At 40.1% G+C, this 24,004-nt stretch overlaps 1 protein-coding gene across 1 annotated transcript in view; it reads right to left on the bottom strand.

Annotated features, from left to right (window-relative positions):
* The window catches only part of CNGB3 (cyclic nucleotide gated channel subunit beta 3), a 96,390-nt gene that overhangs the window by 14,015 nt on the left and 58,371 nt on the right, over positions 1–24,004 (bottom strand). Inside the window, exons 14-15 of the mRNA XM_069600351.1 lie at positions 22,890–22,973; positions 15,244–15,362 (exon numbers count right to left, since the gene is read on the bottom strand). Of these exons, the coding sequence (XP_069456452.1) occupies positions 15,244–15,362; positions 22,890–22,973 (203 nt within the window). The remainder of the gene's footprint in view (positions 1–15,243; positions 15,363–22,889; positions 22,974–24,004) is intronic.

The raw sequence follows: 24,004 nt of genomic DNA, 5'->3' as shown, positions 1-24,004 counted from the left end.
TGGATCGGAAGAATCAATATAGTGAAAATGAGTATACTACCCAAAGCAATCTATAGATTCAGTGCAATTCCTATCAAGCTACCAGTGGTATTTTTCACAGAGCTAGAACAAATAATTTCACAATTTGTATGGAAATACAAACAACCTCGAATAGCCAAAAGCAATCGTGAGAAAGAAGAATGGAACTGGAGGAATCAACCTGCCTGACTTCAGGCTCTACTACAAAGCCACAGTCATCAAGACAGTATGGTACTGGCACAAAGACAGAAATATAGATCAATGGAACAAGATAGAAAGCCCAGAGATAAATCCAAGCACCTATGGACACCTTATCTTTGACAAAGGAGGCAAGAACATACAATGGAGAAAAGACAATCTCTTTAACAAGTGGTGCTGGGAAAACTGGTCAACCACTTGTAAAAGAATGAAACTTCTTGCCTGGAAAATCCCATGGATGGAGGAGCCTGGTGGGCTGCAGTCCATGGTGTCACTAAGAGTCGGACACAACTGAGCGACTTCACTTTCATTTTCACTTTCATGCATTGGAGAAGGAAATGGCAACCCACTCCAGTGTTCTTGCCTGGAGAATCCCAGGGATGGGGGAGCCTGGTGGGCTGTCATCTATGGGGTTACACAGAGTCGGACACAACTGAAGTGACTTAGCAGCAGAAGCAGAACACTTTCTAACACCATACACAAAAATAAACTCAAAATGGATTAAAGATCTAAACGTAAGACCAGAAACTATAAAACTCCTAGAGGAGAACATAGGCAAAACACTCTCCGACATAATTCACAGCAGGATCCTCTATGGCCCACCTCCTAGAATACTGGAAATAAAAGCAAAAATAAACAAATGGAACCTAATTCAAATTAAAAGCTTCTGCACAACAAATGAAACTATAAGCAAGGTGAAAAGACAGCCTTCAGAACGGGAGAAAATAATAGCAAATGAAGCAACTGACAAACAGCTAATATCAAAAATATACAAGCAACTCCCACAGCTCAATTCCAGAAAAATAAATGAGCCAATCAAAAAATGGGCCAAAGAACTAAACAGACATTTCTCCAGAGAAGACATACGGATGGCTAACAAACACAGGAAAAGATGCTCAACATCACTCATTATCAAAGAAATGTAAATCTAAACCACAATGAGGTACCATTTCACGCCAGTCAGAATGGCTGTGATCCAAAAGTCTACAAGCAAAAATGCTGGAGAGGGTGTGGAGAAAAGGGAACCCTCCTACACTGTTGGTGGGAATGCAAACTAGTACAGCCACTATGGAGAACAGTGTGGAGATTCCTTAAAAAACTGGAAGTAGAACTGCCTTATGACCCAGCAATCCCACTGCTGGGCATACACACCGAGGAAACCAGAATTGAAAGAGACACGTGTACCCCAATGTTCATCGCAGCACTGTTTATAATAGCCAGGACATGGAAACAACCTAGATGTCCATCAGCAGATGAATGGATAAGAAAGCCGTGGTACATATACACAATGTAGTATTACTCAGCCATTAAAAAGAATACATTTGAATCAGTTCTAATGAGGTGGATGAAACCAGAGTCTATTATACAGAGTGAAGTAAGCCAGAAAGCAAAACACCAATACAGTATACTAACGCATATATATGGAATTTAGAAAGATGGTAATGATAACCCTGTATGCGAGGGAGCAAAAGAGACATAGATGTATAGAACAGTCTTTTGAACTCTGTGGGAGAGGGAGAGTGTGGGATGGTTTGGGAGAATGGCATTGAAACATGTATAATATTATATAAGAAACGAATTGCCAGTCTATGTCAGACACAGGATACAGCATGCTTGGGGCTGGTGCACTGGGATGACCCAGAGGGATGGTACAGGAGGGAGGTGGGAGGGGGGTCCAGGATGGGGAACACCTGTACACCCATGGTGGATTCATGTTGATGTATGGCAAAACCAATACAATATTGTAAAATTTAAAAAATAATAATAATAAAAAAAAGGTATTAAAAGCTAAAAAAACCCAACCTACCATATGATTCAATAATTCCACTCTTGGGTATGTACCCAGAAAAGACAGAAGCTCTAAAAGAGATACACGCACCCCAGTGTTATAGCATCACTATTTACAATAGCCAAGACGTGAAAGCAAGTATCCATTAACAGATGAATGGATGAAGATGTGTTATACACATCTTTGTGTATGTGTTACACACACATATACACAATGAAATACTAGTCATAAAAAAGAATGAAATAATGTCATTTGCAGCACCATAGATGGACGTAGACATTATCGTATAAAATGAAGTAAGTCAGATAAAGACAAATATTATATTATGTATATGTGGAATCTAAAAATTAGTGCAAATAAACTTATTTGTAAAACAGAAACGGACTCACAGACATAGAACACAAACTTACGGTTTCCAAACAAGAAGGGACAAGAGGTAAATCAGGAGTATGGGATTAACAGATGCACACTACCATATATAAAATAGATAAAATTATTTACTGTAGAGCATGGGGAATTATATTTAATATCTTATATAAACTATAATGGAAAAGGATAAAGACAGAATATAGATAGATGTGTATATACGTATAACTGAGTCTCTCTGCTGTGTATCTGAAACTAACACAATATGGTAAATCAGCCATATTTCAATTAAAAAAAAAACTGACCTCAAGTTTCTTGCGATTCAGGAGTGGGAAAAGCATGAGTGAGGTTATCTGACTTTTTCTAGTTGTCTAGTCAACCAGAAAATATTGATAATGATATTAGTAATAGTGACAGTTTTATAGTAATAGTAATAGCTAATATTTTGGGGTATTTTTCTAAGTTCATTTTGTATATTAATACATATAATGCTTTTCAATCCTATGAGGTAATTATGTATTATTATTACTCCATTTAACTTTCATTTCATGAAGAAATGAAACCTCAGTTTGGAACCTTGCCCAGAGTCATACAGTTCATTGTTGATGAGTTGGATGCAAACCCAGACAGATTTCTTAAACAGAGACGCACAGTTCAGAATGATTAATGCGTTGATAACTGTAAGAAATGAGAATGCTTTCTAAAATGTAGAAGTTTCTTGACTAAAAGCATTTTCTCACATAGAATTATTCCCTATAGTAGAAATAAATCCAACTCTAAATACTGTCTATGGAAAGAATAGCAATCATATCCCATGCCGAGTGAGAGATCACAACTTCAAATATCTACTCTCATTAAGCAAATTTCCAACTGGTTATATTTGGAAGGTAGGAGGTTAGGTCACCTAAGTAGGCTTTTTTTGAGATATTCTTTAAATATTTTCAGTGTTATTGGAAAATACTTCATTGCTTGAATATTTTTACCATTTCACTAGAAATAAATTCTAATGAAACTTTAGTGGGTTAGCAAATATCAGAGGATGTTCTTATGTCACCTCTGCCCAGGCTGCTTGCTCTTTGCCATGACTTTGATATTCATAAAATTACTGCAAGGCAAACACATGTTAACCTAGATGTTTGAGAAAAATCTCTGGGTATGGAGTTTCATCAGGGTTAGAGGATTCAGATTTCACAGATACAAAACATGTATCCCTCTTTCCCCCAAGAGGTCTTGATTTCAGAGTTGAATTGGCCTTAGAAGTGGATGATCAATGAAGAATCCAGGTAAAAATTCTAAGAAAGGAAAACGGAAAAAAAAGAATATCATACACTTTTTACTCCATGCTTCGTTTATATCCCTTCAACTACCCAGGAAGATATATGATACTCTGCTAGAAAATAGCTAATGATGTCATACATTAATGACCACATCAACCTGGTGAGGTAGGTTCTCAGCCTACACTTATTGACATGGAAATTGAGGTTCAGAGTCCAGTGAAGTGACTTATTCCAGAATGGACACTTATGCTTTCCACTGTTGAAATCCAAGACCAGAGCTGACCTCAAGTCATGAGGTCTTTTCTTTGTACCCTAACTCTAGCATTGCTAATGACGCCACTGTTATTGTTCTAATGATACAGATTTGCCTATGGATGCCAAAAAAAAAAAAAAAAAAAAGTCAGGGAGGAAGCCTGCTAGGCTGGCCAGGATAAGCTCTGCCAAATTCTGAGCATTAGATTTTTTACTCCCTCTCTGCTCTTCCAAACAATGGTAAATATCCTTGGTTTTCATAGAATTAGAGTTAGCAGATGGTCACTTTATGAGGAGTTCTGAGAACATCTGAATACAGGTTTAAACTGGTACCAAGTATCAGTGTTCTCCAAGCCAGGCTTCAACAGTATGTAAACCTTGAACTTTCAGATGTTCAAGCTGGATTTAGAAAGGCAGAGGAACCAGAGATCAAATGGCCAACATCCATTGGATCATTAAAAAACCAACAGAGTTCCAGAAAGATATCTACTTCTGCTTTATTGACTATGCCAAAGCCTTTGACTGTGTGGATTACAACAAACTGTGGAAAATTCTTCAAGAGATGGGAATACTAGACCAACTGACCTGCCTCTTGAGAAATCTGTATGCAGGTCAGGAAGCAACAGTTAGAACTGGACATGGAACAACAGACTGGTTCCAAATAGAGAAAAGAGTATGTCATGGCTGTGCATTGTCACCCTGCTTATTTAACTTCTATGCAGATTACATCATGAGAAATGCTGGGGTGGAAGAAGCACAAGCTGGAATCAAGATTGCTGGGAGAAATACCAATAACCTCAGATATGTAGATGACACCACTCTTATGGCAGAAAGTGAAGAGGAACTAAAAAGCCTCTTGATGAAAGTGAAAGAGGAGAGTGAAAAAGTTGGCTTAAAACTCAACATTCAGATAACTAAGATCATGGAATCTGATCCCATCACTTCATGGCAAACAGATGGGGAAACAATGGAAACAGTGACAGACTTTATTTTGAGGGACTCCAAAATCACTGCAGATGGTGACTGCAGCCATGAAATTAAAAGACGCTTACTCCTTGGAAGAAAAGTTATGGCCAACCTAGACAGCATATTAAAAAGTAGAGACTTGGCCAACAAAGTTCAGTCTAGTCAAAGCTATGGTTTTGCAGTATTCATGTATGGATGTGAGAGTTGGACTATAAAGAAAGCTGAGTGCCAAATAATTGATGGTTTTGAACTGTGGTGTTGGAGAGGACTCTTGAGAGTTCCTAGGACTGCAAGGAGATCCAATCAGTCCATCCTAAAGGAAATCAGTCCTGAATATTCATTCACTGGAAGGGTTGATGCTGAAGCTGAAACTCTAATTTTTTGGCCACCTGATGTGAAGAACTGACTCATAGGAAAAGACCCTGATTCTGGAAAAATTTGAAGGTGGGAGAAGGGGACGACAGAGGATGAGATGGTTGGATGGCATCACCGACTCAATGGACATGAGTTTGAGTAAACTCTGGGAGTTGGTGATGGATGGGGAGTCCTGGCGTGTTGCAGTCCATGGGGTCACAAGGAGTCAGACACAACTGAGCGACTGAACTGAACTGAACTGATAACAAAGTTGTTCATAGGAATATTGTGAAACTTAGGTGAGGGTTGCTCTTTGCTCTGAGGAAAAAGATGTTACACAGTCAAAGACACTGCCTCTTGAAAAATGTGGTGAAAATACAAACACATCTTTAAAAACATGGTAGTATTCACAGTATTGAGCTAGAAAAAGATGGAAGTAAAATTTTTCTCCTTCAATATTAATCAATCCTCTTACCGCTTTCAACCCTGGGATTTCTTTGGAAGGAATGATGCTGAAGCTGAAACTCTAGTACTTTGGCCACCTCATGAGAAGAGTTGACTCATTGGAAAAGACTCTGATGCTGGGGGGGATTGGGGGCAGGAGGAGAAGGGGATGACAGAGGATGAGATGGCTAGATGGCATCACGGACTCGATGGACGTGAGTCTGAGTGAACTCCGGGAGATGGTGATGAACAGGGAGGCCTGGAGTGCTGTGATTCATGGGGTCGCAAAGAGTCCGACACGACTGAGCAACTGGACTGAACTGAACTGAAGTGAACCCCTTTCATACTTCCAATGTATCTATTATTTCTGTATTTTAGGAAAAGCAGTGTGATGGAGGAAAGGATAACAGAGTTATTCCAATGAAGAATAAAAGTATGGAATTAAAATAGTTCAAAATAACTAAAACTCTACCTTATGTGCTTCTGTGTGCTAAGTCGCTTCGGTCATGTCTGGTTTTGAGACAGTATGGACTGTAGCTCGCCAGGCTCCTCTGTCCATGGGGATTCTCCAGGCAAGAATACTGAAGCCGGTGCCATGTCCTCTTCCAGGGAATATTCCTGACCCAAGGATCGAACTTGCATCTCTTTTGTCTCCTGCATTGGCAGGTGAGTTCTTTACCACTAGCGCCACCTGGGAAGCCCAGAACTCTATCTTGGTACTCGCACTTTGAAAACTGAGTGTTTAGGAGAAACGGGCACACATTGTTTGAAGGGAACAAAGTTTAAAATTATTTTGCAAAATATTTGCCCTTTTCACAATGGCTTAGAGTAAATATTTGTTAAATATTCTGCTAAATATGCAGAATATGTGATTTGACCAATATAGCTGGTGGAAATCAGAACTTAAATACTTTAAATGAAATCCAGAGTACATAAAATATCAGTTCAGTTCAGCCACTCAGTCGTGTCTGACTCTTCGTGACCCTATGGACTGCAGCACACCAGGCTTCCCTGTCCATCACCAACTCCTGGAGCTCACTCAAATTCATGTCCATTGAGCTGGTGATGCCATCCAGCCATCTCATCCTCTGTCGTCCCCTTCTCCTACCATCTTCAATCATTCCCAACATCAGAGTCTTTTCAAATGAGTCAGTTCCTAAAACATATCGCTGCCTAAATTCTACTCAATATCTTGTTCTGTGTGATGAGAAAAGAATGTTGTACAATGAAAGAAATGTGGAAAGTAAATGATTGCATTTATGAAAATAAATAGGCCCAGAGGAAATTAATTCATTTAGAAAATATTTATTAAGGACCTATTACTTTCCAGGCACTATTTAGAGAAATGGAAATTAAAACAACCTATTAAAATGCAAAACCAGTGAGAGTAATGAGGTAATATCACTGACGCTAGGGAAAAATAGCTTTATATTGCATGTTGTATCATAAATTGGTTCAATTTTTCTAGAAAATCATCTGCCCATATATTCCAAAATTTATAGAAATGTTTCTACTTTTCGACCTAGTTATTTCACTTTGGGGAATAAACTTCAAAGAAATAAAAGAAAAGCAAAATGACTTTATAAGGACAAACATAGCAGTCTTATTCTTAATAAAAGCTGACAAAAAGGGCACAAGGCTGAATATGCATGTTCGTGACAAAATGAATGTGTATTAGTACATTTACAAAGATAGAAAGATAATGATGTTAGCTTATTTATTCATTAGCTATTTATTAGACGTTTATGTGGGCCAGGCATAGCCCTAAGGGCTGGGGATCAAGAGCAGATTGAGTGTGGTGTCTGCTAGGGCCTGTGTCTTTGTGCACAGTGGAAAAATAGAGCCTCTCTGGGCAAATGCAGTCCTGTAGGTCAAGCTTGGCCAGAAAAATGCCCCCTTTTGCAAAGTAAAGGGCACCTGTGCTTGAGGGAAGTGCAACAGCAGGGCTCACACTCAGGAGCGGAGTACAGGCTGCATTGCAGACCTCCCAGGCCTGCCCTGGACATCCTGACGCAGAGGGTGACTGGCACAACCATACAGAGTAGTCCTGGTGCTTACAGTTTAGTGAGGAAGGAAGAAAGATGCTGAGGAAATAAATGCACCAGTGAGTGTGTGATTACAAAGGTAAGTGCCCTGAAAGAAAGGAATGTAGCCTAACCAGAGCATATAGCAAGGAGACCAGGGAGGTCCCTACAGTGGAGAATAAAAGAAGTCCCGAAAGAACCTGAGGTTAGGTTAACGGGGTGGGCAATGCATTTGGGCAGAGGTTAAAAACTCCCCATGGTTGCTATGGAAAAATAGCATGGATATTTATCCAAAAAATTAAGACTAGAATCGCCATATGATCCAGTTGTTCCGCTTCTGTATGTTCATCCAAAGAAAACAAAGACTAATTTGAAAAGATATATGCACCCCTATTTGCAGCCATGAAATTAAAAGATGCTTACTCCTTGGAAGAAAAGTTATGACCAACCTAGATAGTATATTCAAAAGCAGAGACATTATTTTGTTGACTAAGGTCCGTCTAGTCAAGGCTATGGTTTTTCCAGTGGTCATGTATGGATGTGAGAGTTAGACTGTGAAGAAGGCTGAGCACTGAAGAATTGATGCTTTTGAACTGTGGTGTTGGAGAAGACTCTTGAGAGTCCCTTGGACTGCAAGGAGATCCAACCAGTCCATTCTGAAGGAGATCAGCCCTGGGATTTCTTTGGAAGGAATGATGCTGAAGCTGAAACTCCAGTACTTTGGCTACCTCATGCGCAGAGTTGACTCATTGGGAAAGACTCTGATGCTGGGAGGGATTGGGGGCAGGAGGAGAAGGGGACGACAGAGGATGAGATGGTTGGATGGCATCATGGACTCGATGGACGTGAGTCTGAGTGAACTCTGGGAATTGGTGATGGACAGGAAGGCTTGGCATGCTGCGATTCATGGGGTCGCAAAGAGTCGGACACAACTGAGCGACTGAACTGAACTGAACTGATGCTTGTTCATTGCACCTCTATTTACAATAGCCGTGATATGGAAACAGCCTAAGTGTCCATCAGTGAAAGAATGAAGATGTGGTATACATATGCAAAATACATAACCAGTGGGAATTTGCTGTAAGATTCTGGGAGCTTACCCTGGTGCTCTGTTACAACCTAGAGACGTGGGATGGGGTGGAAGGTGAGAGAGAGATTCAAGAGGGGGGACCTATGTATACCTATGGCTGATTCATGTTAATGTATGGCGGAAACCAACAAACCAACACAGTGTTGTAAACAACTATTCTCCAATTAAAAATATATAAATTAAAAAGAAAAGACGTGGTAGATACATCCAAAGGAACTCTACTCGGCCATAGAAAGATGAAATCTTGCCATTTGCAACAAAGATGGACCTTGAGGGTATTGTACTGGGTGAAATAGACAGAGGAAGACAAATACTATATGTTTTTACTCATATGTGGAATATAAAAAACAAAAACAGCGCAAAATAAATGAATAAACCAAACCAAAACAAAAACATAGATACAGAGAACAGAATAGTAGTTACCATAAGGGGTTTGGAGAACAGTGAAATGGATAAAAGGGGTCAACTATATAGACAGATGAAAACCCCACTTTCAGTGGTAAGCTCTCAGCAGTATAAGTCAAAATGTAATTCAGAAAACGAAGATCATGGCATCTGGTCCTATCACTTCATGGGAAATAGATGAGGAAATAGTGTTAGACTTTATTTTTTTGGGCTCCAAAATCACTGCAGATGGTAGTTGCAGCCATGAAATTAAAAGATGCTTACTTCTTGGAAGGAAAGTTCTGACAGACCTAGAGAGCATATTTGAAAGCAGAGACATTACTTTGCCAACAAAGGTCTGTCTGGTCAAGGCTATGGTTTTTCCAGTGGTCATGTATGGTTATGAGAGTTGGACTGTGAGGAAAGCTGAGCACCGAAGAATTGATACTTTTGAACTGTGGTGTTGAAGAAGACTCTTGAGAGTCCCTTGGACTGCAAGGAGATCCAACCAGTCCATCCTAAAGGAGATCAGTCCTGGGTGTTCATTGGAAGGACTAATGTTGAAGCTGAAACTCCAATCCTTTGGCCACCTCATGCAGAGTTGACTCATTGGAAGAGACCCTGATGCTAGGAGGGATTGGAGGCAGGAGGAGAAGGGGATGACAGAGGATGAGATGGCTGGATGGCATCCCTGACTTGATGGACATGAGTTTGAGTAAACTCCGGGAGTTGGCGATCGACAGGGAGGCCTGGCGTGCTGTGATTCACGGGGTCTCGAAGAGTCAGACTCGACTGAGCGTCTGAACTGAACTGAATGTATAGATGAACCATATCTAATGTTATAAACCAATATTACGTCATTTTTAAAATTGAAAATTAAGAAAAAATAAACCAGCCCTCCACGATTGGCTGGCATGAGGCACATTCAAGGAATTGAAGTACGGATTAAAGCAGGCAAGGGGAGTGTGGTGCACCCTGCAATGGAGAGGTAGGCAGGAGCTGGACTCTGCAGGGTCTTGGAGGTCAGGCAAGAGCTGTGATCTTATTGTCTAATCTTATTTCTAAGAAAGCACTGACAGCATTGAGTGTTTGAGTGGTTTTAAGCAGGAGGGCAATGGCACGATCATCCCTGTTTCTGAAAGACCCCCCCACAGCCTATGAGTGGGGCCTGGGTTACAGAGGGTGTGGTGGTTGGGGTGGGAGACTTGAAGCAGCCACTGCAGTTGTCCAGTGAGAGAGGGAGGTGGTGTGGACGAAGCATGGGTGGCGGAGAAGGAAAGGTACAAATGATAGAGACAAACTTTGGAGGTGAAACTGATAGGTGTCAGGAGTGGACCGGCCACGTGGGGTGAGTTGAAGGGGTGCCATGCAAACCCTTTTTGTTCCCTAGTAAATTTCAAAAGTTAACAGTGTAAAGAGCTTAGTTTTATATTAGTTTCCTGGGGCTGCTGTAACAAATTCCTGCAAAACCAGTGACTACCAACAACAGATATTTACTCTCTCACAGTTCTGGAGGCCAGAAGTCCAAAATCAAGATGCTGGCAGGGCTGGCTCTCTCCAATTTCTGCCTCCGTCTTCACATGGCCTTCCCCTCTCCTTCCTGTGTTTGTGTGTCTTCTCTTCTGTCTCATGTGAGGACACTTGTCATTGGATTTAGGGCCCATCCGAGAAAATCCAGAATGATTTCACCCTGAGATCCTTAGCTTAACTACATCTGCAAACTCTTCTCCCCACCTCCCCCCACTGCCAACTCACAGGTTCTGGGGATTAGGGCACGGTTATATCTTTGTGGGGGCCAATGTTCAACCCACTACAAGCATTATGTGAACAATCTTTTATTTACTGCTTGACTTCCCTGGTGGCTCAGATGGTAAAGCATCTGCCTACAAGGTGGGAGACCCGGGTTCCATCCCTGGGCTGGGAAGATCCCCTGGAGATGGAAATGGTGACCCACTCCAGTATTCTTGCCTGGAAAATCCTATGGATGGAGGAGCCTGGCAGGCTACAGTCCATGGGGTCGCAAAGAGTTGGACATGACTAAGCGACTTCACTTTCTTTCTTTCTTTTTTCGCTTTGTATGGGCTACCAGGACTGACCTTTATGCATACATATTGTCTTCACAAGTCATTTGAGAAGCTCTGAGAGGTCTGCCCTCACCTCCCAAAACAACTGCTAAATCTAGAGGATTGATCCTTGTGAAACCTTTGTAGTCTGTAACCTCCTGTGTATGCGCCATCATTGAGTACAATTCAAGCATTTTATCACCTGCTATTGGAATCTTGCTGTTTCCTTGTCTCTTATTTGTAAGGCCCTTGGAGGAGGTGATGGTTTACCATTCTTGTTCACCAGGCCAGGTGTGGCCCTTCCATGAGGTACTTCACATTATGCTCTAAGGTGCCTCAAATATAATTTTTTAAGTCAAATCACAATTAACTACTTAATTAATTAGAGATTTCTGAATAGCACCTGCAAACTATTTTGGATGGCAGAGTATCAGTGAAAATCAACACATTGTATAGTCTCTCTATAGCTGCTGGTGACTTAAAGATGGAAAGTTTTAGTTCTTATATTTTAATTGTTTAGTCTATTAAGATCTATTTGAGCAAATTAATTATAAATTAGTGGGAATTCCTGTTGTAAAGTCATGCATGAAATGCTAAGGAACAACAGGGAGCAAGCAGCTGGTTATTTTGGTGGAGGTTAGAGGTGGCTTCCCCTGGAGAAGGGCATGGCAACCCACTTCAGTATTCTTGCCTGGAGATCCCACAGACAGAGGAGCCTGGCAGGCTAAAGTCCATGGGGTCGCAAAGAGCTGGACCCAACTGAGCGATTAAACAGCAGCTGTAGAGATGGCTTCAGAGAGGTGACATGTGAATTGAAGTCTTGAGAGGAGAACAGATATTTTCTAGGGGGAGGTTATCCAAAGAAAGATGAAACCAGTAGGGATTCCTATTGAAATAATAAGAGCACTAGCAAGAGAAAAATTTCAGATGCATTTTCAGGAAAAGTGAGATTTTTAACAGATGCAGAAGAAGGAGAGGAAGCAGTTAAATATATTCAAGGAATAAGACTCGGCAATAAATGTATTTGTGAAAAAAAAATAACGACAGTGGAGTCAGAAGAACTACAAGGCCATCGCCCAGCAGACCCCGGGTCTCTCTATTAAAAATGGGGTGTGTGAACTCTTCAGATGTTAATTGGAAATGTGGTCTGGGTTTTCTCCATGACAGGCTGTAAATCTATATTTTAGTCAGGGCTTTGCTCTTTTGGATTAGTATGTAATGTCCTTGAAAGCCCTCAGTTCTTTCCTTTCTTTCTTTCTTTTTTTTTCTTTCAAAGAAAAAAGAACCTTCTTCAAAAAGTTACATGATGGTGTTGGACTTAGCTCGTTTTTACAAAGGTCACAGCATTTTTGAGTAGAAAACACGATTGCTAGATCTTTCCAGTATCTAGATATTTGGCAGGCAAGCCTCCATTGCTGGAATAAATAACTAGAGTGCCAGGGGCATATGACAGCTGTGGGCCTGCGAAGCCTGGGAGTATCTGGGAAAAAGCAGACACATCCTATCTCTCCTCAACCACAGCCAAGAAGACAATCGAGGCAGAAATCTCCCTGTTGCTTGAATTAACCAGATTATTGAGCAAAGTTAGAGCTTGTCTGGTCTACTGGTTTCAATTTGGGTTTACAAGCCCAGTGAGTAACAGGAGATTTATTTGAGAAATTGCTGTCAAAAATCTAACAGTCCTTTCAATAGCAACTCAGCAGCACCTGGATTGTATTTTTAGAGTATTTCCTCCCGTGATGATAATATCAGCAATTAATGTTCTTGTATTTATAAAGCCTTATTCTTCAGGGAGTACTCGACCCTTGAGAGAGGTCACCTAATTAATTTCTGCAATGTTTTAGATTAGACTGTTGCTTGTTTTGTGACCTTGAAGATTGCAGTGATTATTAAGTCACTAAAATATTAAATCACTTTTGCAAGGACTCCCAGTAAGGAAGCAATAGGAAACAGGCAAAGAACACACAAAGACCTGGGCATTCTGGGAAGCATTTTCACTCCTGCCACAGAGCAGGACCCCCACAGGCGTGCCCACCCTGTTTTAAGCAAGGAGGAAAAGTTAAAAAAGAGAATCCACATTTTCATCGGAGAAATAACATGCTTCAATATTCTAAGGAAACCTTAGTCATGCTCATATAAACTCATCTGAAATTAGTCATATCTCTGGAACCTTGAAGATAACTTTTTAGCAGCTCTGAAATAAAAGGCTGAATGAGCACCTTTCTTCCTGGTATGGTAGAAAGATCACTTGACCGTGATCCATGAAACTTATGTTTGAATATTGTCGCTTTCACTTATTAGCTATATTATCCTGGGCAAGATAATTGATGCCTTGGAATTTTCCCAATTGTGAAATGGATATGTTAATAACTGCTTGACAGTGCACTCTACCTTAAGGGCCAAAATCCTAGTTCAAGACTCCATCATCTTTCACTTGAACCACTGCAACTGACTTCTAACTGATCTGCATTTCATTCTTGTTCCGCTGCTGCCTTTTCTCCGCATAGCTGTTAGAGTGATCTTTTAACATTACAATTCAAATTGTATCATTCTTTTGCTTAAAATTCTTCACTGGCATCCATTGGTATTTCGAATAAAATGCAAGTCCCTTACCATGGCCTAAAAGATCTGTACAGTCTGGTCCTTGCCTACCTCTTTGTCCCTGTCACCCCACAGGGCCCCGCATTCACTGAGCTCCAGTCATGCTGACCTCTGTGACATTCAACCAGACATGGCCGCCTTCCCTTTAGCCTTCCACACTTGCAGTTGCATCATCCAGGAGGCTCTTCTGCCACGTCTGGATGCTTGCTCCATTTACTCTCTCAAGGCCCAGTTGGAATACTATCCGTCCAGAGAGGTGTCCCTGGACACTGTATGTGAAGTGGCATCCCTAGTCACTTTCCAACAATTTTTACCTCTATAGCAGTTATCACAATGGGAGTTTATCTTATCTAGTTAGTTGTTTATTTATTGTGAGCTTTATCCCATAAGACTGTAAGCTCTTGTTCACTGTTTACACAGTACATTCCCAGAGTTTAGAGCAATATCTGACAGTCTAGCATGTACTAGGCACTCAAAATAAGGGTTTATCAGATGAATCCATGAGTATAATAATATATATGAAAAGTTTAGCCCATAAAATGCTTAAATTTGCTGTCTGTAGTGTCAGACCTTTGTATCCACAGGCTGTGCATTTGCACACAAGGTTGTGCAGGCTGGTCTGTTGAATCCTGGGGTGTGGAACCCTCACACAAGGGACCCACAGACACAAATGGCTGATTCTACTATGCTATTTTACGTAAGGAACTTGAGCACTGGTGAAATTTGATATCGGTGGGGGTCCCGGAACCAATATCCTGGTAGATATTAAGGGTCAACTATTCTTACTCTTGGGGACTCACTTTTAGGACAAACTATTCCTGGCCAATAGCAAATAATAATAACAATAGCTAATATCTATTGAGCTCCTAATAGATGCTGAACATTGCTCTAAGTGCCTTTAATGAATTAACTCACTTATCGACCCTCTGAGATATGTGTTATTATTATCCAAATTATAAAGATGAGGGACAGGTGGTTCAAGTAACAAAGAAACAAAGATTTTTGTTCCTAAGTAGAGGGATGGGGATTTGGACTCAGGTAATTTGGTCCCACAGCGATAATCATTATCACTCACCTACTCAAACTGTCTTATCCTGGCATTCAAGCTTTCCAACAATCTGATGTCTGGCTCTCCCAATCTCTTCTTTCATCATCCATTCATTCATGCACACATCCATTGTTCAACATATATTGAGTAAATACCTTATGCCAGGCCCTGACCTAAGTCTTGGGTTTAAATGGTCTTTGGAGGAAGGGAAGGATAAATAGAAATGTGAAAATCTTTATTTTATCCATGTTGTCAGCACAATAAAGCCATTGATGAATTTGAGCAGGAACTTTACTTATTTTACGACTTAAGACTTCTCTTTTATGAAAAATGACAGTCTTCAACATTTACAGGGTGTCTTTCGGATACCTGATTTCTCCAAACACTGCCCCCGCTTTCAGCGTAACCAGAACTTGAGTGCCATCAGCACCTCCAAGAACTTGGACTTCTCCTTGCTTAATGATATACATTTCCTTGCCAATTTCTCCCTGTATGCCAAATAAAAAGAGGAAATGATCGTCACTTTATTCTTGACAATTATGCCCCAAATTAAAGAAATATAAACTCCTCTAGATGAATAAACATAAACGAAGGAAGTGTAAAAGTAATTATTTGAAGACTTGAGAGAGGTATGGACATTAGTTTGACACATCATGTGAAAAGAAATGGTAGGAAAAGTGGTACTCTTCAAAATGAGAGCACTGTGCGCCATCACTGGATAGGCAAAGATATTTTAGCTGGCACGTTGTTTCAGGAATGGGATTGGAGAGAGGAAATTAGAGATTGTAAGAATAGCAACCTTTTCTTTTTTATTTTTTAGCGACCACTGCTTTGCTTTGAAGAAGTTGCTTAATTTATCCAGAGAGTATGGGTTACAGTCATTCAAAGATGAACTCTACTCTTCTGCCTATAGCACTGAGATCTCATTTTAGTAACTGGGGCATAGGAGACCTTTAAGCTATTATTCTTGTTCCACATTGAAAGTGTTAATGCAGCCAGTTGTTTTTATTCAGTTCTTGTTTATCTCTGGGGACCCTGGAACCAGGGCAATGACCCTTGTTCAAAGCCCCGAGAACTAAACTCTTGGAGTGTTCACATAGCCACTGGTTAATGATGCTATTCTGTATGCCTCAGGCAGCGTGGCGGGATGTACCAGGCTGTCAACACTGTTTAATGTAAACACAAAGATTTATGATGTGTACTTGGTGTCTAGTTTGTAGTCTGAACCATGGCTGGTCATGGAGCTATGTGACCAGACCCTTTTAAAAACTCTAGACTCCAAGACTTTGTTGAGTTTTCCTAGGCAGAGATATTTTGTTCTTGTCCACAGCGAGTGATAAAGATGAATTTCACGTGACCCTCATGGAAGGAGGACCTAGTAAATCTGCACCTTATTTTTCTAGTCTTTGCCTGTGAGTGTCTTTTTCTTGCTTTTCCTGCACTGTGTGCTTTACTCTAATAAATCTCAAGTGATAAATACCACTTTATATTGAGTCATGCAAATCACCAAACTAGCGGGTGATAGTGGGACCCTTGGAATACATCTCACTCCAGGATCCAAAAAGAATAAACATGCTTTACAAGAGACCTGAATGGCACTTGGGTCAAGAAAAGCTGTTCAGCTTTAAATAAGACAGTTGTCATAATACTAGGCAAACTGGATAATAGTACCTATATGTCTTAATGAGTTGAGTCTTGATCAATCTGAGCGATTAAAAATAGCATAAATACAATTAATTCTATTATACTTGGCTTAGGAGGGGACTAGATTATTTGAGTTCATCAAATATTCTTGTTAATCATATTTTCAGAAGATTAGAACACACTGAAATTAATTTAGGATTAAACAATGTTGATTATAGTTTCTGCTCTGCAAAGACTGAGACAGTATCTACCTTGTTCCAGGGCTGAGCACAGGAATTAAGACAAAGACAACTCATTTATGAATAATTTATAATGTCACCATTCTCTGGGAAGTTCTTTAATACCAAGCATTATTTTCCTGATCATTACTTACTGTCACATTCTAACTGTTAGGTTAAGTTTAAAGTTTTTAGGTTCTACCTCTTAGCTGACATCTGTGACATTCTCGTTTTATCTCCCTATGACTTTTATGAGGAAGTTAGTGTAGGTATTATTATTTTCATTTTGCAGAAAGAAAATAAAGGCACAGATTGACTTACTGGCAAATATTTGGCTGAGTAACCAACGCTCCATGACAGTAATTAGAAGCAAAAGGAAGCCTAGAATGCATATCTCTGGATGAAGCAATGCAAAAAAGTATATTTAAATTCTGCATTGTGGAGAATATTAAGCATATATTTATTCCCAAGTGTAGATCTAAGTAGAAATTCCAATACAGATGGATTTAATTATAGTTATTTTCATAATATCAATACTAATAATACAGCTTGCATTTTGCAAAGTATTTTTAAACTCACAATGTCAGATTTTACATTGTTCATTATTTTATGCCTGTGTTTGTCGATCAGAACATGCTACTTTATAGCTGCAAAATATTTTCATAGATATTAACTTATTTAATTCTTGCAAAAATCTCAGTGAGGTCATGTAGGAAAGATATCATTAGTTTTATTTAAATTTGGTAGTGTGTAAGTCACTCAGTCATGTCTGACTCTTTGCAACCCCATGGACTATATAGCCTGCCAGGTTCCTCTGTCTATGGAAGTCTCCTGGCAAGAATATTGGAGTGGTAGCCATTCCTTTTGCCAGGAGATCTTCCTGACCCAGAGATCGAACTCAGGTCTCCTGCTTTGCAGATCAGATTCATTACCATCTGAGCCACCAGTAGAGACTTGAAAATTTAAGTGCCTTGGGCAAATTTGTGAGGCTGGCAGATGGCAGCATTAGAGCTGGCAACACCTATGTCACCTGACCATATAATATGCATATTAAATATGATACAATATATCTGTACAGATAGACCACATTTAATGATGAATCCAATATCAAGACTGATCTCTTTAAAACCAACAAAATAGCTATGAATTATTTTTAAAATGAAGGCAAGTGTCTGCAAATTAGTTTTTCAAGAGATACTCCAAGAAGTAATGATTAGAACATGGCCATATTCCTTCATTTTTTGCATGAAGTCATTCTCAAGGAACTGGAATGATTTTTCAAAGGCAGTTTTTACAGCTGACTGGAGGTAGAAGTACATAATGGGTACTGAAATATAGTTCAGCACTTTTAATTATTTTTTAATGATCATTTCAATAATCTTCCAAGGAGATCTGGCATAATCACCGAACCAAAACTTCCACTATTTCCTGCATATTTCTAGGCTAATTTAAGACTTTTCTGCAAGTTAATTAGCATTCAAATGAAGTAGACATTCCTTAGAGAAGAAGATTCTAACAGCAAGTGCAAAATAAGACCAAACTAAGCTTTTGTGGTTGGTTTACGTGCTAATCTGGAGAAAGTATAGAAATGCAAGCGCTTCATATACAATAGGGTAACCCTTCCCGAGAGAGCATTTAAAATTGTCTATGTCTGACGCAGGATGCAGCATGCTTGGGGCTGGTGCATGGGGATGACCCAGAGAGATGTTATGGGGAGGGAGGTGGGAGGGGGTTCATGTTTGGGAACGCATGTAAGAATTAAAGATTTTAAAATTTAAAAAATAAAAAACTAAAAAAAAAAATAAATAAAATTTTCAGAGTTCCCCTGTGAAAGGCTATTCCAAGGCTGGCAGGGGTATTATGACACTCAAATTAATTCTTGCAAATTAATCCTGGGAAAACTCCCAAACACTCTTTGAAGCAGTCCAAGCTAGCCACTCAGTAAGCTTAGGAGCCATCCAGAGGATTAGGGCTTCTCTGGTGGTTCAGACAGTAAAGAACCTGCTTGCAATGCAGGAGACTCAGGTTCAATCCTTGGGTTGGGAAGAGGGGAATGGCTACCAGCTCCAGTATTCTTGCCTGGAAAATTCCATTGACAGAGGAGCCCGGCTGGCTACAGTCTATGGGGTCACAAAGAGTCAGACACGATGGAGTGACTAACACTTTCACACATTCAAGCATATGTATCTAACTCCTTTGGGGAAACTTGGGAATGCCAACCCAGTGTTAGGAGCTGCTTAGAGGATTAGGGAGGTCAGCAGACTCAGTCCTGAGCCCTGCATTTCTTCAATTATTTAAACGACCTCTAATGAGCATGTTTGTTGTTTGTGTTTCTTCCCTTTCCTACAGTGATTTGTGGAAATGATAAAGCAGAAGCAAAGCTGAATTCAGCTGTCTAAAATCTGGTCAAGTAACAACTTTTCATCTCTGTCTATGTCTCAGTTCAGTTCCGTCACTCAGTCGTGTCTGACTCTTTGCGACCCCATGAATCGCAGCATGCCAGGCCTCCCTGTCCATCACCAACTCCCGGAGTTCACTCAGACTCACGTCCATCGAGTCACTGATGCCATCCAGCCATCTCATCCTCTGTCGTCCCCTTCTCCTGCCCCCAATCCTTCCCAGCATCAGAGTTTTTCCCAATGAGTCAACTCTTCGCATGAGGTGGCCAAAGTACTGGAATTTCAGCTTTAGCATCATTCCCTCCAAAGAAATCCCAAGGCTGATTTCCTTCAGAATGGACTGGTTGGATCTCCTTGGCAGTCCAAGGGACTCTCAAGAGTCTTCTCCAACACCACAGTTCAAAAGCAGCAATTCTTCAGTGCTCAGCTTTCTTCACAGTCCAACTCTCACATCCATACATGACCAGTGGAAAAACCAAATCCTTGACTAGATGGACCTTTGCTGGCAAAGTAATGTCTCTGCTTTTGAATATGCTATCTAGGTTGGTCATCACTTTTCTTCCAAGGAGTAAGCGTCTTTTAATTTCATGGCTGCAGTCACCATCTGAAGTGATTTTGAAGCCCCCCAAAATAAAGTCTGACACTGTTTCCACTTTTCCCCATCTATTTCCCATGAAGTGATGGGACCAGATGCCATGATCTACTATTAATTAAACCCCTTCTTTAAAACAGAAACGGAAGCAGAGAAATGTGGCTTGGGTCTCATGTCTTTTCATTTCTGCTCTTCTCCCTGCTTACTTTTTTCGCTTCCTTCGTTTGTGTTCAGCTGATCTGTTTTTATTACTTAGTGATGGATGTGATGTAAGGAAGAAATTAGAAATGAGAAGGCTGCCTCTACTCTGCATTTCACACTTTGTTAAGCAAGTTTTCACTGCTTAGGGGCATGAGTGCTAAAGTTTCTATGAGCTGTCTCAATATTCAGTCCCTGCTGCTATTGGCACAAATTGAAAGGCTATTTGGGTGCATTAAGGCCATGCCATCCTAAACGCATCATTGATCGAAAGGAGTCCTTTAATCGAGCTGTGGTTTGCATTTCCCATTTTAATGAAAATGATTTCATATCATCAGTATGCCCACTTTTAATCTGGGCTTATTTGTGTGGGCTTATATACTCTTACCTGGAAAATCCCATGAATGGAAGAGCCTGGTGGGCTGCAGTCCATGGGGTCGCTAAGAGTCGGACACGACTGAGTGACTTCACTTTCACTTTTCACTTTCATGCACTGGAGAAGGAAATGGCAACCCACTCTGGTGTTCTTGCCTGGAGAATCCCAGGGACGGGGGAGCCTGGTGGGCTGCCGTCTATGGGGTCGCACAGAGTTGGACACGACTGAAGTGACTTAGCAGCAGCATATATTCCTCAGATGGTAAAGAATCTGCCTGCAATGTAGGAGACCCAGATTTGATCCCTGGGTCAGGAAGACTTCCTTGGAGAAGGGAATGGCAACCCACTCCAGTATTCTTGCCTGGAGAAATCCTGACAAGAGAAGCCTGGCGGGCTACAGTCCCTGGGGTCGCAAAGAGTCGGACATGACTGAGCGACTAACGCTTTCACACTGTATTCCTGGTTTCATTAATATCACAATGTCTCATCCACATTTTCCTCTTTTACTACTAGAAGAGAGCTCCTTCTCAGTCGCCCTCTGTTATTCTTCTCCAGTGACTTCTTCCATAAATACTGTTTTTCTTCAAAGTTACAACCTTGGTCTTTTTCACGTCCCTTATGTTGAGCTTCTTATGATAGCAATTCTGTTATATGCTGGTCCCTAAAGATTTACCTCCAGTTGTATCCTCTCTCGCAGACTACATTATTTTCACCTCTGCACCTGGGGGCCTTAAAGTACCTTCCCTCCATTTGACTTTGTCTTTAGCCATAATCCTAGTTGATTATGTGCTTTAATTCCTTAAGTTTGTCAAGTTCTGTCTTGCCTCATGTCCCCAAGTCTTCATCTAAAAAACTGTCCTCTCTAGTTTGTTTTTCTTTTTTTTTAAACTAGAAAACTATTTCTGCTTAGATTTTCACAAAGATCATGTCTGATAATCTGACAATCTCCCCACCTCTGAGTCCTCCAATCTAAATTAAGTACCTTTGCCACCACACAAATTCTGTGTTCCCTTCATAGAAGTTAGCACGTTTTGGAGTTACACATTTACTTAATTTGTTTATTGTTTGTCTCTTCCATCAGGCTGGTGATATTCAACTTTGGCTGCACGTGAGAATCACCTGGGAGGCCTAAAAAGTATTGATATGTGGGCTCTACCAGACCAGTTGAATTGCTGGGGATGGAGCCCAGACTTCTAAATTCTGGTGATTCTGATGCAGACTGTGAACTGAATACCCCAGCATCAGACAGCAGGCCTCTGAAGGACAAGAACCACCCTTTTCTGACATATACTGAATATATCCAGTTAGCACAGTGCCTGGCCCATAGCATTTCAGAATTATTTATTGAGTTTCACTGAATAGATGACACTAAAATTTCCCAGCTTTTGACGTGTAGTTCCATACATTCTCTCCATAGACAGTTCCTTCCTTCTGCCTGAGCTCACGTGAACTTTTTTTCCTTCATCTGGAATGCCTGCTTCTTCTTTCTCCTAGTTCATGCCGATTCACTTTTCAGGACTTTGCTTGACCAATATCTTCTCCAGGAGCTCTTACCAGTGCCCCAGGGAGAAACATTCTCGATCTCTGTCCAACCACAGCTTGTGCTTCCTTCTCCCACCACATTTAACGTGTTATTCGGGGATATAAGTGCCTCCTACCCCCACTTGTCTGTAAACTCCCTGGGGTTTTGGATCCTCTTGCATTCCTTTGAATCACTCATCATTCTCTATGTTTAATTTTGATTGTTGCCTTCACAACTGATTTAATGTCTCAAGATAAAAAACCCAAGGTCATCATTCCTTCTCTCTCCCTTAAGTTAGTAATCAGAGATGTGCAAAAATACTCATTTTGGAGTTATTTGTAATAGCAAACACTTGGAAATTGATTATGATACATTCATAGACTGGAATACTATGCAGCTTTAAAAAGGAGGTTGTAGATTACTTCCTATGGTATATTGTGACGTGACAGAGCAAGTTTCACCCATAAGGGAGGTATGATGCTAATTTTATGAAACAAGCTGTAACTGTCCATCAATCGATTTATAAAAGAGATAGGTTGAAATATATTAATAGCGGTTATTTATGGATGGTGGAGCTTTTGGCTTTGTGCTTTTATGTGTTTCCCATGTTAAAAATAATGACCATGTATTGCTTTGTAATTACAGCAAAATTTAAAAAATATGGCATTGATTATCCATTAACTGTGTGAGCTAAATGGAGGTAACTGATAGTTTGCTGAAGACATAAAAGGGGCAGAATCACCTTTCACTTCTTAAGGGAAAAGGTAGAATTAAGGGAAGGTATTTGGAATTAATGGGGTATGACAGTTGATGACTTCTGTATACACAAACCAACTTTTCAGACCACCCACACTCATATGCTACAAGTAATGAAATCCATATTGTCTTATTCTGTTTTGAACTCTGAAAGCACATTATTGTTTTACAGAATTGCATCTCATAATTATTTTCATACTTTGGAACTCACCCTAGGCAGATTTTGTTTAAACTGTTCTCCTGACTTATATCTGAACTCCTCAAATATATTTATTTATGAGCCATGCATTTGAAAAATTGCAGGCACTCACCTTTTTGCAGACAAAGTCGCCAGGTAAATAGACAATGGACTTCAATCTTAGCAGCATGTCATAAATCATCTGTGTGTCACAGCCCTAAAGAAAAAAATAATAAAGAGAAAAATGATCCTTATGGATACAGCTAAGAGGCAAATATTCCAAGAGATTTTAAAAGGCAGTGAAAATAAACAGTGATAGATTTTTGTCTGTGTTGATGCTAAAATATTAGTTGCCAGTAGATATGGACTTGTATTAGAAAAAAATATAGAAAAAAAACCCCTACAGTATAATAGAATTTAGATGCTGGTCAGATATATTGGATCCCCCTGGAGAAGGGACTAGCTACCCACTCCAGTATTCTTGCCTGGAAAATCTCATGGAGAGAGGAGCCTGGCAGGCTTAAGTCCATAGGGTCACAAAGAGTTAGATACAGCTGAGTAACTAAGCATGTACTCCTGCAGATATATTTGGGTTTTAATCCTGTTTCCACTACTTATTGCTATGTATCTACATATCTCATGGCCTCATTTTCCTAGTCTGTTAAATGGGAGTTAAATGGTACTAATTTTGTAATAGTAAAATTTTACTCATGTAAAACTTAACATTAGCTGAATAAATGATAAGTATTAAAGACTACGGTAATGTAATGGTAATAGCAATTGATTATTAATATATTAACACTGACAAATAAAATATTTCCACATCTTTTTCTTTTTAATAACATCTTTCATACTATTTGAGATATTACATTTGCAAACTTGTATGTTTTTCTTCCCCAACTTGTCATCTTCTTTAACTGTACTTAAGAAATACAAAAACAATATCTGTTAAATAAGTGACTGTTCATATTCACTTCAGTAGTGTAAGAAATAAATTTGATTTGTTTGAAAATCTGTCTATATTTGTTCTTTGTCTAAATAATTATAATTTATCTATGTGTGTGTGTGTGCTTAGTCACTGAGTCGAGTCCAACTCTTGGCGACCCCATGAAATGTAACCTGCAGGCTCCTCTGTCCCTGCGGATTCTTCAGGCTGGAATACTGGAGTGAGTGGCCATTTCCTTCTCCAGGGGATCTTCCAGACCCAGGGAACTAACCCAGGTCTCCCACATTGCAGGCAGATGCTTT

The sequence above is a fragment of the Ovis canadensis genome, chromosome 9 (genome assembly GCF_042477335.2).
Source record: "Ovis canadensis isolate MfBH-ARS-UI-01 breed Bighorn chromosome 9, ARS-UI_OviCan_v2, whole genome shotgun sequence".
Lineage (NCBI taxonomy): Eukaryota > Metazoa > Chordata > Mammalia > Artiodactyla > Bovidae > Ovis > Ovis canadensis.
The sequence above is the reverse complement of the archived record's forward strand: the minus strand, read 5'-3'. Positions and strand labels throughout refer to the sequence as shown.